The sequence below is a fragment of the Xiphophorus maculatus genome, chromosome 14 (assembly GCF_002775205.1).
Source record: "Xiphophorus maculatus strain JP 163 A chromosome 14, X_maculatus-5.0-male, whole genome shotgun sequence".
Lineage (NCBI taxonomy): Eukaryota > Metazoa > Chordata > Actinopteri > Cyprinodontiformes > Poeciliidae > Xiphophorus > Xiphophorus maculatus.
Genome location: NC_036456.1, coordinates 3,664,404 through 3,683,590, shown reverse-complemented (window position 1 = coordinate 3,683,590; position 19,187 = coordinate 3,664,404). Strand labels below are relative to the sequence as shown.

General features: G+C 38.8%; 1 protein-coding gene across 1 annotated transcript; it reads right to left on the bottom strand.

Annotated features, from left to right (window-relative positions):
- Nucleotides 1–1,935: 1,935 nt before the first annotated feature.
- On the bottom strand, nucleotides 1,936–14,331 carry LOC102221857 (sentrin-specific protease 3-like). The gene is made up of 12 exons (XM_005807940.3): nucleotides 14,186–14,331; nucleotides 12,627–12,752; nucleotides 10,586–11,263; nucleotides 9,208–9,318; nucleotides 8,212–8,323; nucleotides 7,816–7,963; nucleotides 7,451–7,498; nucleotides 6,225–6,302; nucleotides 5,829–5,966; nucleotides 5,480–5,563; nucleotides 4,274–4,324; nucleotides 1,936–3,056 (listed from the first exon to the last, which is right to left on the bottom strand). Exons 2-12 carry the CDS (start codon nucleotides 12,712–12,714, stop codon nucleotides 2,946–2,948), a joined length of 1,647 nt encoding a protein of 548 aa, XP_005807997.1. The 5' UTR covers nucleotides 12,715–12,752; nucleotides 14,186–14,331; the 3' UTR covers nucleotides 1,936–2,945.
- Between the last annotated feature and the right edge of the window lie 4,856 nt (nucleotides 14,332–19,187).

Here is a 19,187-nt window from a genome sequence, read left to right as displayed (position 1 = left end):
TTAAGAGACTAATATTTTTATTTCACGTTGTACATATTAAGATGTTTTGTCATTTTTAAGTTAGGTGGTCCATGAGTGTTTGCTACATGGCTTAAATGATCCTGAAAAAGTCTGAGAAACACTGCACTAGGTTCTAGTATAATAACACCTTTCCAATCATCCTGTACGTTAATTTGCTATTTCTATCAATATCAGGTCAATCAATACAATATTTGAAATGTATAGACTTCATTAGTAGAAAATATTTTTCAAAACAACACCTTTGTCCAGTAGGTGACAGTAAATGCACTTGTAAGTCAGCTTGCCAGCAACCAACCAACAAGCAACAGAAATACCAGAAAACTTTCAGAAGTACAATTAGCTGCATTTAGGGCACTATAGAAGACAAGATTATTACAGTCCAAATTGTTTGGTTTACTTTTTTAAAAACAGTGTAAATAGCTGTAAATTAATGCTAATGTTGGGGTTGAAGAGCATTAGAAAACAAGACAAAAGAAAACAAGAGTATGAAAAAAAAACCCCACCAAGTTGTTGTTTATATGTTTACATAAACTTAATCAAAAATACAGTTGATCCTCATGGTCTTTTGAGCATGAGGCTGTTATAGGGCTTTGCTGCAAAACTTTACATTTAAAGTATGAAAGGGAAATCTTTCAAGGAACAGCAGAAGCTGGTTGAGGTCACTGATGAATTAAGATCCATGACCTGACTGGACTTCTTGGAGTATGCCATTCAGACAGAAAACATGTTTGATGAGGAGTTGGGCAGTTTGGAATGGAGTGTGTAATTGTTTAGAGAACCGGTCATAAATGGTAGTCCAGCTTTTAGATCCAGGAAATAGTGAGATAGTCTAGAACCACATATATCACAGTCGTTTGACTTCGAACAAGGGTTGAAGACTAGCATGAGGTTGAGTTCTGGTTTTATCACCAGCATAAACAGGACAGACAACAAAACACAACTTTGTGAATAGAACTTACGAGGAACAAGATGTCGGGTCTGTTTCCAGGATGGCACGAGAATTTTCCAGTATCAATTCAGCGAACAAGTTTGGAACTGACAGAGGATGGATGTAGGAACAGTTGGGTGGAGCGGTACCAGAATCAGGTTCGTTCTGAAGGGCTTGGTATATAGTTCCTCAAGAATGTGTGCAACTGGGAAAAGTGCATCGACACACACACACACACACACGAACAAACACAAATGCACTCACAGCTAAAGACAGTTTAGAGAAAAAAATGAGCCTAGCAGTCATGTTTTTGGACCGTGGGAGGAAGCCGCACTACCAGGGAGAACACACACACACACACACACACTCCATGAAGAAAGACTGGGATTCCCAACAGTATGCAGACCATCACAGTATTTAAACCTCTACTCATTTCATTTACAGTTGTAGTTAATTTTTGTAGAATTATTTTTTACTGATTTATATTCATAAATCTTTTCAGGTCATACTGCTTCACAGATTTTCTTTGCAATCCATAAACTATTTCCTTACAGTCTTTGCCTTGTTTCCTTATATTTTCTGCCATCAAAATATTCCTTGCTTAGTAAATTATTCAAAATATTTATTGTCCATTTGATTTTCTGCAAATATACCAGGATCATGTCCAATCACAAGCAAAGACCACTTCAATTCTGAATTAAATCTTCTAGGGTGCGACTAAGTTTTGGCTGAAGCATAGCTGATGTTTTTCCTCCTGACATAATTTCATGCTTACTGAATTAAAGTAGTACTAAAATAGTAAACCAGACTTTTGAATAATTGATAAAATCCTAGCTTTGCACTTTTATATACATAAAAAAAATCTATGTTTAAGAAAATACACATTTGTTTGCCACATATTTTTATTTTCAACTAACCATAATCCATTGTAGAAGAGATGACAACTCTGTTGTATTCACTCAGAAAAGAATGCAAAAACAAAAAGACAGCTATCCACAAGTTTGTTTTTATTATAAAAAAAGAAAAAAAAGAAAGCACTGCAACTCCATTGTGGGCATACGGTGCCTGTTGTGTAGCTGTTGTGGTCCTTACCAAAATGGCTTTTATCAAAGAAATACTAAACAGAACATTTGGAACTTACTCCAAAGGAACAAAGTCATTTTTTTTTTTTTTACACCATTTGTTTAAAGCAATAAGTATATCACCACATTTACTGACAGCAATAAAAACACAAAAAGATAAATGAAACAAAAGAGGTACCCCCGGTTCCGGGCCATTGTATCAATATGCTTTGGGCGGCTTTTCATCCAATCTTTCAAACCGAGCCGTTCCATTCGTTTTACTGGAGGAGGCAGGAAGTTTCGGGCACCCAAGTCAGGTAAAAGCGTACTTCAAAAATGTACAAGTTCTTATTTCCTTCTGCAAGCGCCACAAGAAAGCTGGTTTCCGGCAGCAGAATTCATCAGTTCCATCAGTTTCAATCCTGCTAAGACACGCCGACTGAGCTCTTTAAAAATAGAACATACATCAAAATGCCACATTGTACTACATAGATGACAATGTCCAATAACCAGCTCTAGCATTTCTTTTCTGTGGTGTTAGTGTTGGAAATGCTAAAACATCACCTGCAGAAATGGATCAAATGAATGGAAAACTCACAGGAAGTGTTCAATCACAAGCTTACACAGACTGCTTCAGATCGTTTATTGTTACAAGAAAGCAGGTTTAACTGCAGGACAAGCTGCTTCTGGCCTGAAGTCTTTCTACACCTTCATACTGTTTATGTTTTAGTCTCAACTGAGAGATAAATGAACTAGGACAAGCTGTCTAAGCCAATCACAGAACGGAACTTTGTCTTGCTCTCAGTCAAACACGGTAAAGTATCTATGATGTGTGAACTCCAAACCAGTTTTCAAAAGGCAGAGGGGAAAAAAAAAAGACTGATGTATTGTTGTCCCTCTGTGTTGTTAGGATCCAGGTGAGAGAGGTGCAAGGGTCACAGAGTGAGCTTGCAGTGGCACAGTTCTTTATACATTTGCCTCCTTAGTCGGGGCATATCCTGCTGCCCAAAGTTAAATGGCTGTCCTAGTGCCAAACACTTGCAGTACTGTAGGATGGTGTAGGAAAGATGAGACAAAGTTACCGAGTTGCACAGAGAACAACATTGTAACAATGAATCCAGGTGAAAGGCAGCTGTATAGCAGCTCTGCTATAGAGCAGGAAGTGAAACACCAACAGCTTTTAGATAGTCACTGAAAAAGACTTAATAAATAAACAGAAGACAGGAGCAGGACTTAGTGATGGTGGTCATTCTCAGAGTGCTTCACATGTAGTTCTACATACAGGTTTATTAAAATGTGCTATAAGGCTACAGCTCAGCTTAACCTGTTAATGGATCTAGAAAAAAGAATTCAACCTATAATCTTTGTCATTATCAAGTCTTTTTATATCTGTGCTTCAATGCATCTCTAGAAAACACCATCAAATAGTGGTGCAGCACTAACTTCTGGATAATTTAAAATGAATGTAAAAACTATCCAATACTAAGCCGTTTGTGACAAACAGCTGATGAAACATAACAGATAATATTTTATTGATGTGCTTAAGACTGTAGAAGCTAAACAACAAAGAGTGGTCAACAACCCATGTAAAAAGAATGTTTTTTCCTTTGTTTTTATAAAATGTGCAGCTGGTGATCATTACAGACTGGCAGGCCAATGTTTCCATGCAGGACATTCTGCTTGATTCGTGCAACACAGACTCTGTTTACTCTGGAGGTTGGAACTCAACCCAAAGTAACTGTGTTCTGGTTGGCCATTACTTTACTGTTGTGCTCAGACCAAACAGATGTTTTAATCTGCATTTTGTGTCCAAACACAGAGGGAACATGTTCACAACTAAAAGTTGACTAGAGCTGATTGATGGATTTGATGAAATTAAAAACCACCTGAAAGGGGAAAAAACTATTATTTCTGTAACAACACTGTTTGAGTCAGGCAGCCATGTGGCTTTAAGATCCATGTTCAGGGAGGAGCTGAAAGTTTTCAAGTCTGACTTTGCCCCTCAGGCGTTCCTGATGATTTTGTAAAGTGCTTCAAGATAATGTCTATAGTGAAATGGTGGTGTAGAAATAAACTGTGTTGAACTGGATCAATTCTAACTTGCAAGTAAAAATAGAATATCCAGTCTCCCTGATATTGCTCGGCAGTTAATAAGCTCCAGGAAATCTTTACCGTTTTAGGAAAGAAAAATTTCAATACTTAAATCAGGAGGAATAGTTGCCATTCATTTGCAAATGTAATCAACCAAAAAGGAGAAACTTACCTGTAGTACAAAAGCTCCACAGTCGCTGTCATTGTTCTGACGACCCACATTCTGTAAAATACAAAATACATTTACATTAGCCAATCACATCCCATCGCAGCCAAACACGGCGTGTTGCCGCAGCTCCTCACTGAGACACTGAAACATCACTCTTCTACTCTCCGACAACTAGCAGTTTTCTCTATTTGAGGCCAACTGAAGCTTTCCTCAACTCTGCTTCAGAAGTGACTGTAAACAACATATTAAAGTCAATATCTGTCTTTTTTCCATTTGTGTCTGCACATGGTTGCTCACACAGAGACGGTTCTGCTGGAGTTCTCCTCTACAATGTTACCACAGGCATGATCAGCATGAGGGACGGCTGCAAAAGCTACCAATGCCATGCAACATATGCTAGCATGCACTGATGCTACCAGCTCAGTCAGAAGGAGGGTCTGCTGCAGTCAGGGACTCCATTTTAATCAGCAGGCTGTCCACATGCTCAAAACTTTTTACCAGTTTGAATATTGAACTGGATTGGATAGCATCAGTTTTTTTTTTGTTTTTTTTTTTAAAGGCAGGGTTTCCTCCAGAAAACTTTCGCCGAGGTGGTTCACTGTGTTTTTGCATTAAAAGATGTTCAGTTGACAATATAAAATATTCCTGGATAATTATGTTACTGGAAGACATTGCCAACAATACTTAAACCCATAACTATTGAGTCTTAAAAACAACAAATAAAAGACAATACAATTGAAATAAATATTAATTATTTGCACTTCTGTTTAATTCAAAGTAAGTCATCAGATAGTGGATCTAAAAAACACAATGTAATCCTGATCACATTTAGAACCGGCCCATGGCATAAATGAACTAAGCAGCTGCTTAAGGCCCCTCGGGCCTTCAGGGGCCCCATAAATGCCGACATTTGAGACCAAAGACATAGAAAGTTAACATTTGTTTATTGAGAAAATCAATGCTGTTAAATTTGATTTAATGGTGTACGCAAAGAAAAATTAAGCAAAATATTTTAAATTGTTTAACATTTAAATTTAAGATTTCCAGGAGCTGGCAAGTTTACTTTGTAAAAGTTCAAAGAACAGTCTTCATAGTTGGTGCGCGATCCCAGCTTCATGCTCTCTTCAATGCATCAACTATAAACCATGGCAGCAAGTCAAAAAAAAAAAAGAAAAAAAAAAAAGAGTGTAAACAAAAAGAATTATTTACCATTTTAAAAAAGCCTTTCCAGTCCGTCAAAAAGTCTCGCTGGTCTTTTTTTATGGCCTCGGCTTGAAGATACTTGAAAATATGCTGGAATAAAAACAATCAAGAAAGATATAAAGGAAAGGACAACAAAGTTAAGTATAAAAACAAAAACAATCTAGTTCAATAACAGTTTACCTGTAGTGTTTTGTTTACTATGGCAATAAATAAAGGTTCTATGGGCTTTTACAATGGAAGCTGCATATTGAACAGCACAAGGCCAGGATGTTGGCTTACAGCTAAAACAGCAGGCAGGTCATTTTCTGTGCCCTAAAGTGGTTCTGCAGTCCTGGTTGTTGGGGGCTTTTCCTACCTTTGGACAGCGCCTGTTGAGAGTCCGCTGAGAATCAAAGTAGGTGATGGTACGCCGTGGAATGTCAACACTGACCAGCGACCAGTGAACCTCCAGGTGGATGGGAATCAACAGCAGATCTTTCTGAAAGATGTCCACCTGAAAAGAGAGGAAGGAGCAAAGTAGCACCAGGAGAGCCCTCAAAAATAAAGAAAATGACAAAACTGACCTCTGATCCCTGGACTGACTTTACTAGACCTAACCAGCAGTAATCTGAACTGAACGCAACCCATCTGGTGTCTGCCTGCGTCTCAACAACCTTCTACCCCATTCTATCATTTTCACATCCACAATAAAATCTGTTGACAAATCCTGAAACAGTAACAGTCATTCCAAAGAGGGACAGTGTCCACTTACATTTTTTGTCCACCGTTTAACTCCTTCATATCCTTTTGTCCTCAGCTTGTCATAAAAGAAGCTGTTGAAAAAGTGGACCTGAAGATAAAACAACATTTTTAAGGTCATAACAATGCACTCTTTCCCGCTTCATTTTTTACTATGAACATATTCTACATAGTGCATTTAAATGTGTATGAATGAGTCTCTAGTCAGAAATAAATTAAGCGAAAAACTTAAATTTTTTCTGACATTATTATTGCAGCAACAAGGTAGTTTACATGTAATGATTGATTGTTTTATATACATGTATAGCACTTAACATCCAATTCAGGTTGCCAAAAAACTTTACAGTAAAAAATATCACAAGAAAACAATAAAAAGACAATAAAATAAGAGAAAATGCCACAATGCTATAACATATTAAGAGCCTGTCTAAAGAAATGAAACATGATCTTTGTGCAACTTGTTGAGATGACGGGACCAGAACACTGAACTCAGAAAACACTGAGCATGTTTGCTCTCACTGTGATTCCAAATGATTATATGAACATTTAGTAGGGATGTGCGATCCATCAGCAACTACATCGGTATCGGTCTGATATATAAAACAGGGTCGATTCAAACAACTGATATTTATTTCAAACTTGTTGCCATTTATTTCTGGGTTGTAAGTGAGGAGGTTGCTGATTTAACAGTGATGCAGCACAGGATTGTGGGAGTTTAACTGAAGCAGAGAAGGTGTGGTGGAGAAAGCACAATGCGTTTCCCCCAAAGCGTTGAAAGGGTTGGAAAATACATATAATATTGGTAAATACTAGTTATTGGCCATAACAGGAATGTTTAAATCAGGTATTGACCAAAATTGTCATATGGGTACATCTCTAACATTTCATGAAGAAGTGCAGCATTTCTTTGCACACACAGGTTATTCATTCCTCACCACAGCAGCATTTATCTCCAAATCATGACAAGCCAGGAATCCATGAAGAACTCAGAATTTTCAACTGGTGAACAATTGGTTCACCAGTTCAACTATGTAGCAAACAAACAAACAACGGCTCACCACAAGATTCAGGTTGACTGGTTATTTCTTGAATGAGGAACCCTATGCGCTGGGGCTAATTGGTCACCTAACTCACTCTACCAGCAGCTTTGCTGGTAACAATTAAAGAGCAGAATCCAAACAGATCCCTGTCTGAGGCATGATGTAGAGGAAAGAGTGAAGGTGAACTGTGTTCACTTACCTTATCTGGAACAGAATCCATGACGAGGTCACCGTACATGTTCATAATCTACAGAAAGCACATCATGTAACCCATGAGATGAATCCATAAAAATCAAATGGAGAAACATAAACATTCATATCAAAGATGAAAAGACACTCCATAGATACAAACATTAGTGCTAGTGAAATATTTTAGAAGTGAATTTGGCAGCCTCGTTGTTTTCACTCAACACGAGCAACACATGACTGCTTCCTTCCTAAACGCAACGAAGCATCCTGTGGTTTCACTGCCAACACCTTTAAAAATCACTGCTGCTGTGTATATAATTTCCCTGCTGGGATGAATAAAGTAATTCTATTGTGTAATGTGCAGTAGTGCTGTACCTGGTCATTGAGCCAGTTCTGACCATACAAGGTGCCCAGGTCATCCATGGTCAAAACGTGGCGCTTATAGTTGACTCTGAATGTTTTAGCCACGGCCGATCCGGATGAACGCTGGAAGGTCTGAATGAGATGCTGGACCGTCGCTTTCCTTTTAAACAACCACATGATATGGAAGCCAGTGTCATTTAATAAAAATAAAGCAGCAGGCTCACAAAGATACATTTAAAAAGTAAATGCTGTTTTTAGCTTAGTATTCAACTTCAGTCAGTTTATCAGATGAGCTCCCGCTTTGCACATCCATTTACAGCTTTTGTGTCCATGTTAGATGGGATGTTCATCACACACACGCACGCACACACACACACACACACACAGGAGGTGAGCAGAATCTCTGACCTGTGTGGCTGTGAGAAGCTCTCATGGAAAACGTCCTGAAGCTTTCCCACGACGTCATCGACGTGGATGGGAATCAAACTGCCATACTGCTGCAGAGACTCTTCAAGAAAGCCTAGCAGGGAAGAAGCAACAATCACTCAGCTTGCATTGACTGCTTTCCGTTTTACTCCACCCCATTCAAACAAAAGCCCAGGACTGACTGTTGATGTATTTTCAGCAACAACAATCACAGAAAACAGGACCAACATCTGTTCATTTGTTCAAAGATCATCCTCTTAGCAGCTGAACTCACATTGAGTTTAAAGGCAACTTATTTTACCCCCCTTGAACAGGTGGGCTATACAAAACATGTTCATTGCATTTTTTGCACTAAATAATTCTTAGATGACCAGATTTTAGTCTTCTAAGTTCTGTCTATTGGGAGCTCTTCTCAGAATGAGCTGTTGTCGAGCGTCTTGTCACTTTAAATCCAAATGAGCTGCTGTTGGCCACGACCCCAAATTCATATGTTTACACATTCAATTTGCAAACAGATGCACAGTTATACAACCGTACATTTTTGGCCCTGAATCAGACCCAAAAGCAGAAGAAGTAAAATGTCCTGCACAACCAACAAGAACAAAGCAGCAGTTTGTAAATGGTAAGCAAACAACAAAAGTCTTATCTTTTCCAGCAGCTGCTGTACAGCTGTAAAACGAGCTGACAAGACATGCGGGAGGTCTGATTGGCCTGCTAGGTGATGATGCAGTGCCCATCAATTCGGGAGGTTTTTGAAAGAGCTCGTTTGCCAGACACCAAAAAACATTAATTTATTGCTTAAAAAACGTCTGCGTGGTTACTGTAAGCTCTTGGGGTTTTTTTTAGAAGGAGTTGAGACCCAAATCCAAGTACAAAAATATGCGAAATCTGAAATTTGCACTACAGATTTTGTTTTTAAATAGTTACAAAACATTTACATTGTGATATTTTAACAGGAGAATTCAGCTGCCTCCATACCGGTTATATATTTTGTGTGTTCTTCACTTAGAGCCACTTCCATTGGTCTCACTCCCACTTCCCGTCTCAGTTTCTCATCCTGCTTGTCTGAAGGGCCGTTTAACTGCAGACCTGTTAGGCAAAAGGAAACAAACATTTAACACATTATTATTTCACTTCAAAATGGAATATGAAAACAAGCATAGAGGTTTAACAAAATGTATTAAGCCAGCGCGTCTCAATTCCAATCCTCAGGCCCCCCTGCTCTGCATGTTTTAGATGTACCTCTATTCCAGAGCAGCTGATTCAAATGACTGCATGACCATCAAGTGCTGCAGAAGCCTGTTAATCACCCATAGATTCAACCCAGGTGTGTAGCAGAAGGGAAACACCTAAAACATGCAGGGCAGGGGGGCGTGACGACCGGAATTGAGAAACCCTGTTTAATAAGTATTAGGGATACATGACATATCGGCCAATACTAATATCAGTATCGGCCAATATTAGTTATGTTTTTTAAACATATTAGTATCAGTCCAGTAAATAATACTAAACCAATATTAACAATCGGCATTTCTGTCTTATTGCAGTTTGTTTTTACGGGGGGGAGTTGACTATGTGATACTTCATGTGACATGTGACAGTGTGTAATATTGGTAATTATTGGTTATTGGCCATAACAGCAATATTAATATTTTCCAAAATTTTCATGTCAGCACATCCCTATGCAGTATAGAAAGTAGTGCACAAAGGAGCCTTATAGGAGCTGCTTCCTCCCAGCAGCTGTTAGACTCTGGAAGCATCAGAGCTCTGCTGGCGTGTGGATAATCATTGGTACTGTTTTTTACTCATTTTTTAAAATAGCATTTCTGCTGTTATTGCATGTGTTTTTCTGCATTGCTGTTCTGTATTTGAAATAGTCTGATGTCTTTTTGGATGTTCGCTACACATCCACATTATGTACATTTCAAAATGTAATCCTACTCAGCTGCACATCTCTTGGATAGCGAGTATGATATTCCTATTCTAAAAACTGCCCAGTATGTTTATGTTAAAATCTTGTACAGTACATTATTATTACAATTATTGTTAATCTCGTTTTTTATCTGTTTTTAACACTTGGAACTTTGCACACTTTTGTGTCAACCTATATGTCTGATGCTGCTGTTACATCTGAATTTCTCCTTCCTGCTTCCCAGAGAAACGCTGATCCTGCAGCTGCCTGTCCCTTTAGTGAACCGAGCCGTTCAACGCCCGACTCACAGAGAGAGAACGGACTGTATTAGATTTGAAGCTGTCCTGTGTGTGTGCACTGATTTATGTGTTTAGCCTGCAAATGTGTAGGCAGTTTTACTAGCGACAGAAACAGAAGGTAAATTCTGCATTTGAACATGTGTACCTGTTAATTGCTCCTCTTGGCTGTCATCCCCTTCATCTTTGTGATAAGGTCTTTTTGTCCTCTTTTGCCTGCTGTACAAACTGTACTTTTGCCCTCTTCGGCCCCTCTGGGGCCTCCCCGTGGTGGTCCAGCGGGACTTCTGCCGCCAGATCTTCCAGTGCTGGGCCAGCTGAAACCCCAGGACTTTGTGGGAGCGCATGCGCAACAAGCGTCTGAGCCTCTTCTGGGCCTGGTAGCTCTTGAGCCGGGATCCGGAATAAAAGCCATGGACTTCAGTCTGGGAGACAATGTTCTCTATACATGGCTCACCGAGTTGTTCTGCCCCATGTTGTGGTCCATGAGCCTGGGGCTGGTGTAGTCGGCTGTATGGGGTGGACTGACAGGGAAAGTCTGGAACTTCCCACTCCTCCTTTTCCTGCTCCTCACTCTCTTCCACCTCATCCCCATCTTCCTCCTCTCCGTTGTTCTCCCAGCCTTTGCCCTCCAGCTCCTCTACGTCATCTTCATACAGATTGTTGACTTCTTCCTCATCACCAACAGCTTCAATCTCATCTGGCCCGTCCTCTTCCTCGTCTTCTACATACTCTCCTGGCCACAGTTTGTCTTTCTGCCCCAGCCTGGGGCTGGATACACTGTGGCCTGACACAGGGACAATGAGGTGGTCTCCAGGAATCCCCCCTAAACAAAACGCAAGAAAAAAAAAATTCAAAACATTCAGCTTTCCATGGAGAAACAATAAAATTTTTTAAAGCTGATTCTACATGAACAAAAACAGATCAACCAGAATTTTCCTGTCTGGTTTTAATGGTCACAGACAACTGGTCTTAATGATGTGCTGCTTTACCTGGAAGTCTTTCAAAACTAATTGGACTCGGTGATTCACACCAAACTTCTAGACAAACTCAGGATTACCGGCTTTGGTCCAGAGGATCTGACCCGATAAAGACTATTTAACACAGAGAATCCTGCGTGTCCAGGCAGAGGGCTAAAAATCTGACTTTCTAGAAACGGATAAAGTTTTGTCCCTAAGCTTCCATTTGGAAGTAATGGTCTACATAATACATTTGAACAAAACTGCATCTGTGCACAGGTGATACAATCCACACACACCTGCTCCTTCTGCAGCACAGTTGAGAACAGAACTCTGAAATGTCTAAATTGGATTTTGAACAAAGTTATGATTTTATTAGAGACTGCCGTGAAAATCTTTGACCATTTTTACACTTGATGACATAATGATTTAAAGGGTGTCCTCCTGTAAGCACATGGTGACATGGATTGATGGAAAACTTGTTCAACTCAACATGAAAACTGTTTGCTATTCTAAAAGTTTTGTCTTTTTAGAAAAAAAACACTGACTGCAGTAATGTAGTGTACATGCTGGTAGCCTCATACTTCTACATGCTTTATTTCAAAGGCAAAATGAATCTCTGACTCCATGTATTTTCTATGATTGAGTTGGCAGGACATCATTAATCATCAGTAGACAACACACTGGTAAGGTTTTATTAAACTATCAGGATACCTCAGTAAGATACATTAACCTCGTCTTTGACTAATTCTAGCAAAACAGCATTTTTTCTCTGTGCACCAGACATGGAATGATCTACATTCTTAAATATCAACTTTGCTGTCTTTTTTTCTACCAAAACTACATTTATTTCAACAAAAAAAACTTAATATCTCAATAACTTATTTTTGAAAATGTCTGTTTATTAAGAGCAAAGTTAAATGGAATTCTGATTTTAAAAAAAACACACACATCCAATAATATTTTTTTTAAATATCATTCAAACTGCTCCCTGTTTTGTTGTAAAGATGCGTTGTGTATTATTTATGTTTTACACAGTGCTGCAATGTGAGGGTGCCATCTTGGCCTTGGAGATTCCTGCTCTCAATGGGACTTCTGGGCTAAATAGACGTAGAACAACACAACCGTGAAACATGCACAATAACAGAAATCGTGAAAACAATCTGGCACAAGTTAGGAGGATGTATAGAGCTTCTGGTAGTGACATCCAGGATGATCTAAAGTGCCCACCTCCTGCAGTGCTGTCCTGCCCCACAGCAGTCAGCCCCAGGTCCCCCTGCCAGCGGTTCTGGGCCAGGCTACCGCCATTGTCTCGCATTGTCCACGGACAGCCCACGACCTGCGCCAGCTCGTCACCTGCAAGCAGCAAACACACGCTGCATTAGCACTGGAAGCAGAAATGACCGTTAGTGTAAGCATGTGCAATCAGTGTCAGAGGAGCTCAGTATCCGGCTGCCGTCACAGCGTAGTCACATGGAGGCCTGTCTGTGTTTTACACAGAAATACAGCTGATCAACACTACTGACCTTGACACTGTTCAAATTTATGAAGTTGCTGTGGTTAAAAAAATCCCTGACATCTAAATAGGAAAAATAATGTAAAGACAGATTATTTATCAGAATTCCCCACAGAATTTCAGCAATAGAATACTTGTTGCTGAAATTCTGGTCTGACTATACCAGGACAAATAAATAAAATAGTTCATGCTTAATTAACCCATGGAAAGGTCTGATATTTAACATCCAGCTGCAATTATTGCTGTGAAAGCATTTTAAACGCCTTTTTGTTTCAAGACAGAACTTTTTTCTGTGATTGTCTTGAATAGAGAACATTTCATATCGTACAGTAAACCACTGGCCACCTATCGTTGAATAAACAGACTGAAACAAGTCAGAGAACTGATTTTTACATTGGCTACAAAAACAGGTCGATCTTTCATCAAAACTTGTTAGTTACATATTTCACGATGAACTCCGCAAAAACAAGTGATTAAGGGCCATAGTTGTACTGTAAAATAAGAAACAAACTGCTCCAAAACGCTGTTGGCTCTTATTTATTTTCATTTACATTCATGACCAAACAATGAATGTTTTTTCATTGCTCTTTAAGAAGAAATCGCTGATCTTCGCTAGCATATCTAATATAGCTTAACTATATCTTAAAAAGTTGGGTTGCAGAACTTTATTATTTGCAGCTGCACGCCACCATGCACATAAATGCAAGTTTGAATCTCGGTTGATTCTTCACGGTGATGAAGAACCAGCAGTGAATGAGCAGAATGTGTAAACACTAATTACCATGTGGACCTCTTCCAGACGCGGACTGTTACCTGCACAGCGGCTCGAACAGGTTTTGTTCGCTGGATAAAGTGAGCGCCAAAACTCAGAATTAAAACGCTTAGAGAGCCTTTATCGGTGAAACGGCGGCGTGTTTAAACGGCTAAACACCAAGAACTCATTCAACAGTCCACCTCAATGCTATGTTGAGCGCGCACAGAGCTAGCAACAATAGCTTCAAAACGTAAGATAAAATCCCACAACTCTGTCTGAAAAAGCCGTTTTATCCGGAAACATAATAAGTCAACGTTATTTACATCACAAGGAGAGTACACCATGAACGTAATTCAATGCCAATAGTCCTTTGATAATTTATTATATGCCCGTGCAAACGTGTTAGCTGTTAGCAACGTTATCTTAAGCTAGCTAAGCACTTAGCATGCTCCAAGAATTGTATGAAAAAGCCAGCGGGTGCGTGGCTCAACCAGCTGGATACAGCGATAATGTTCTTACCCCTCAGTCTCAGACTTTCTGACTGAATACTGGAAGTATTTCCTTTTAATATTTTAAAGCACAAACACAAACTTTAGCTGCTCTTTAGCCTCATTCAATTAAAACAGTGTAGCCCAGCCACAGTTCGGCTCCTTCTTCTTCGTGGCCTTCCTTTTTTCCGTAAAGAGTTGCAACTCCCATAATTTTACATTCGCGCCACCTAGTTGTAAATAACGAGCCAGAAAACATGACTCTCCATTGATTCTGTGTAGAGCGTCTGGGTATTCTGAAGAAGCATCTCTTGGAAAGTTCACCCTGAAATGTTTCCTTCGCTTTCTATAGCAGGACGATGAAGAATTTTAGTGTAGCAGTTACCAAACATCTCACATTTAGCTGCTTTTATGTTCTATGTCTCTTTGCATCATCATATGAACTAAGTAAAGCGGCTTTTACGCTGCCTCCAAATCGGTTGAACGATATGCTAAAATTCAAAGGCAATAATAATGAATAAATCTGAAGTGCGTTAGAAAAATTATGATACTCTAGTTGGGCATGAAAAAATGGACTTGTAGTAGAAGTACAGTGTAGTATTTTTACTATACTGTACTTTTTACTTTGACTTGAGTAATTTTATTGTGAAGTATCTATACTCTTACTTGAGTAAAAAATGTTGATTCTCTACCCACTGAATAAAAAACAAATATGTTTTAACCAATAATTCACCAAATTAAGACACAAATCTGCGGTTTTTGTTAAAGTTTCATAAGTTTTATATTGAAAAAAATTGATTCGGAAAAAAATTATTTTATCTTATTTTGTTATTTTTTTTGTTACTTATGTGAATTTTTGTCATTTTGGTCCTTAAAATGCCAAAATTTCCACTGAACTCTATTGGTCCATCTGATAATGTACATTAAATCAGAACTTGTTATGGGAACATTCCTGGCCATTATTGAAAAAACAAAGAAAATAACCACATCATTTACAATAATATTTACGTGGTGAATTTATAGAGGTAGACATTTTTAATCTGACAGCTTTATAGATGCAATTTAAACTATTTGTTTTTATGTACATGATATAAAACAACAAATAAACATTTTTCCCCCTCACCATTAAATCATACTGAATTTTTCCTGTTTTAAGTCAGTTAACAACATTATTTCTACTTCCCAGAAACAAACATCCAAACAAGAAATAGTTTTTGAGAATTGTCTAATAATTTCTTCATATTCAGAACCAAGATTCTTTTGACTGGAGAGAATCATGAATGATCCAAAGGCATGATTGCTGATTTTATTGCTGTTTTTATTATTCGAAATTATATTAGTTTAGACTAGTTGGATATAAACCAGAGTGTAGCTGATGAAACCATTTCAGGGATAGACAGAATAAAAATGTGTTGATGTGTGTCAACTGTCTGCTCTTACAGTTAGATTCCTGGTGGTGGCAGCAGAGACCATTCAGATGTTCCTTTCTATAATACAGAGAGTTATATATCGTAGATGTCTGTTATATACCTTGACGGGATGACAGTAGTTTGGTTGTTCAGTCCTGGGCTTTGTGGATGTTGAGGAGACTCATGACCTTGTCTTCCTTGGCATTTTGAAGGGAGAGGTGCTGGGATGTTGGCGTCACTTCTATTGCCTGTCTAGTCTTCTGGTCTGTCGTTAAAGTGAGAACTGTGTCCATATCCTCAACACAGCGTTGGGTCTCAGGGCCGCCCTTTGTCTCTGCTCTTCTTTGTGGTGTTCAAGGACAAGGTTTGAATATGTAGTGGTGGGCAGCAGCCTATCTGCTTTGAGGGATCAGCTTCCCAACTTTGCTTTTTGAGAAGATGTGGTTCTGTTGGTGTTTTCAAATGCATGCCCTTTGAAGTGCTCTGGAGCAGTTTGCAGCTGAGTGCAAAGGAGAGTCTGTTCCTCTATGGCCATGGGATGGGGAGAATGTGCTGCAGGGGGCTTGTCCGGCCTTGAGATGTCTTCAAGATCAGACGAGGAACTTCTTCTTCCAGGTGGAGTTCAGAGTAGAGCTTCTCTGCTCCAAGAAGTCAGTTGGCTACACTGTCTTTATATTTACAATTACTGCTGCCAGCAACACTGTTCTTTCTTTATTTGGTTCATAGAAAGTACTCCTAGCCCAGTGCTTCTGTTTGTCACTGTCTTTTTCATGACTTGTAAGTTGGAAGGAAGATTCTGTTGCTCCTCTTCATGAACTGGGTTCTGCTGGAGGTCATACTGGTGAATGGGAGTTGTTCTTCTCCACTGTCACACTGTCCTTGCTCAGAATGAAGAAATGAATCAAAGTCTGTTTAGGCAGCTTCTTTACTGACATTCTATCAGACTCCTGTGCTGTATGAACTGAATTATATTATATAATCATTAAGTTAACATAGGTTAATATTTAACCATACATGAATTATTGATGATTAAGCATAACTCAAACATAACCACTCCAATGTACAAAAACCAAAATAAATGACTTTAACTTCCAGTTTAAACATGGTGTGTCTCACCATGTGCAAAATAACACATGTGAAACATGTGAATTAGACTTTTTAGAAGGAAAAATCTAATTCACAACACACATGGTGAAATACACCATTTGCTATTTTGCAAGCAGCATTTGTCCCAAATATGAACAACAGCAATTTAACGAGTGTGATTTTATTTTATTTTTTTTGCTTTTTACTAAGCAGCAAAATAAAGTATGAATATAATGCTTTGTTTTTTTAGAAGTATGGTTGATTTATAGGGAGCTGTGAAATTGCATAGCAAAAATAAACATAAATAGTACCGACATAATATATATTTTAAAATGTGTGACCATATTTAGAGCACCAAGCCAGCACCGATCAATACAAAACGCCCACAAATATAATCACCTATAAAAGCAGGTTATATAATATATGAAAACTATTGCCGTACTTTGAAGAAACACCGGAAAGCAGAACTTTACATGCTTACTCTTCTAACTTCTTGTAGCAGCTCACTGAACTACAGAGTTAATGCTAGCTTTTACAGGAACAACAACCTGACAGAAGCTGCGTAATATTTATATCGGTCTTTCTCTAAAACATTTTTACTGCAAACAATACTCTTTAACCGTTTCTGTTCATAGTAGTATGTTATGTTATTTGCTGTTGTTTTATGTCGATCTTGATTTCCAAAGAATTAAGCTGCTGTATCCCTCAGCCAACACAAGGGGAGTGCTGCTACATGTAACCATCCATAACCCTGTCACAGAGGACTTTTAAAAGGAAAAGTCTAATTCACAAGACAAACTACCATATGTATGGTGACTTTAAGATCTGAACTAGTCACTAACTACTGTAATGTCCAAATGAAATCTAGCTCTTAAATAAGTGTTTGAATGTGAATTTGGTGAGAGGGTTTGGAATGCCCCAGACATGTTAACCCTTCTTTTTCTCCAGAGGCCCCAATATAACTACCTCAAAACATGTTAACTCTCCCTGCTTTTTAATCTTGCACTTAGACTAGGTGGCCCTTCTTCACTTTTTTGTGGTGAAGGTACCCTTTGCCCATCCCCCAGCGGTCCAACACACATACACCGTCTTGTTACCCACTCCACCCCCTGTTGGGTGCTGGATCGTAGAGTGGGGTGGGTGGATTATGTGAGTGTGAGACTCGCAAAAGGCCTGCCATGGTCTTTCTCTGTGTGACGGATGGCTAGGAGGTTGAACAGGCCTGTTTTGCATGAAAAGAGAAGGCAGCAGGGGGAAGAATAGAGGTTTATTGAATGAGGCCTGTCACCCAAAACCACCCTTGTGCTCCAAACCCTTACACCAACCCTTCATCCATTCCTTCATCATTTCAGCCCTCCTCCTCCCTTGTTCTCCCTCCACATTGCCTACCCATTCTCCTTTATTTGGGGGTTTCGTTGGACCATATTCACTGGCCCTTTCTCACCCTTGAATCTCCTCCCCACCCCCATTTTGCTGCCATCCTTACTTCTCCTTATTTTATCCTACTTAATTTCTGTTCATTCAGATTTCCCCTTCTTTCCATCAAGCTGTTTTCACCTTTCGCAAGGTTCCAAAGCATTTGAATCCTCTCATTATCTTGCGGGTATGCTGAATAGGGATCCATTATGATAATCCGATAGTCAGAGTTCTTTAACACTAAAAGAAGGCAAGTGACTTGATGCTGTCATGAAGAGAAAATCTACACTTTGAGTCAACGGGAGATATTATGGCATCATTAAAAAGTTGAAGATCTCTGCCTAACTTTTAGCCACCAGTGAGCAGGAAACTGTTGAAATAATCTAACAAAGAGTCTGTATAAATCATCATATTTGTTACTACTATAAACATTTATGTCTAAAATGTAAAAAAAAAAAAAAAAAGATCTCAGACAATAGCAGCAGCATATATTCTCAGCTCAATTGTGTTTATTGAATTCATCTTAAATTGCAGGTGGCTGCCATTTTAGCTAGCTCATCCTCAGGACCTTCAGGGACTGGGTGCTATTTCCATCACAGGAACACCGTTATCAAAGGCTAAACTTTTAAAAAGCATTGTTATGATTTCATCTTCCATTTATCACACCGAGTCAAAGCAAAGCCCCCTTCTAAAATAAACAGAGTCCCCAGATCCTTAAGAGGTGGGCCGTCTCTTATTGTGCTCATTTGCTTTTCAGTCGTTGTCCCTATGAAGATCCGAGGATCAGAATCCCAATAGGTGCATACAACAAAATGCTTTGCTTCAAACATCTCAAATGGTCCTCAAGAATAAGCCTGTCACAATAAGAAATTTTGCCGGACGATAAATTGTTCCAGAAGTTATCACGATAAACGATAATATTGTTGTTTTGAGACCATTTTAAAGTAATATAATGGCAATGGCAAAATAATAATGCAAAAACACATTGTAAAAAATTGGTAAACTTTAAATTATAATGAAGATTTAACACTGAAACTGGAAGACATTTTAAATACCCAAAATAAATAAACAAAACAACAACTAAAATGAATTTTGAAGTCTTTGTAAACAAAATTGTCCTTC

Bases quoted from the DNA above. Each gene is read 5' to 3' on its own strand.
- LOC102221857 (XM_005807940.3), bottom strand. From the start codon at position 12,714: ATGCGAGACAATGGCGGTAGCCTGGCCCAGAACCGCTGGCAGGGGGAC. The intron at 9,319-10,585 runs GTACACATGTTC...TTTGCCTAACAG, and splicing joins CCAAGAGGAGCAATTAACAG to GTCTGCAGTTAAACGGCCCT. The intron at 4,325-5,479 runs GTAAATAATTCT...TGTATTTTACAG, and splicing joins GGAAAGGCTTTTTTAAAATG to AATGTGGGTCGTCAGAACAA.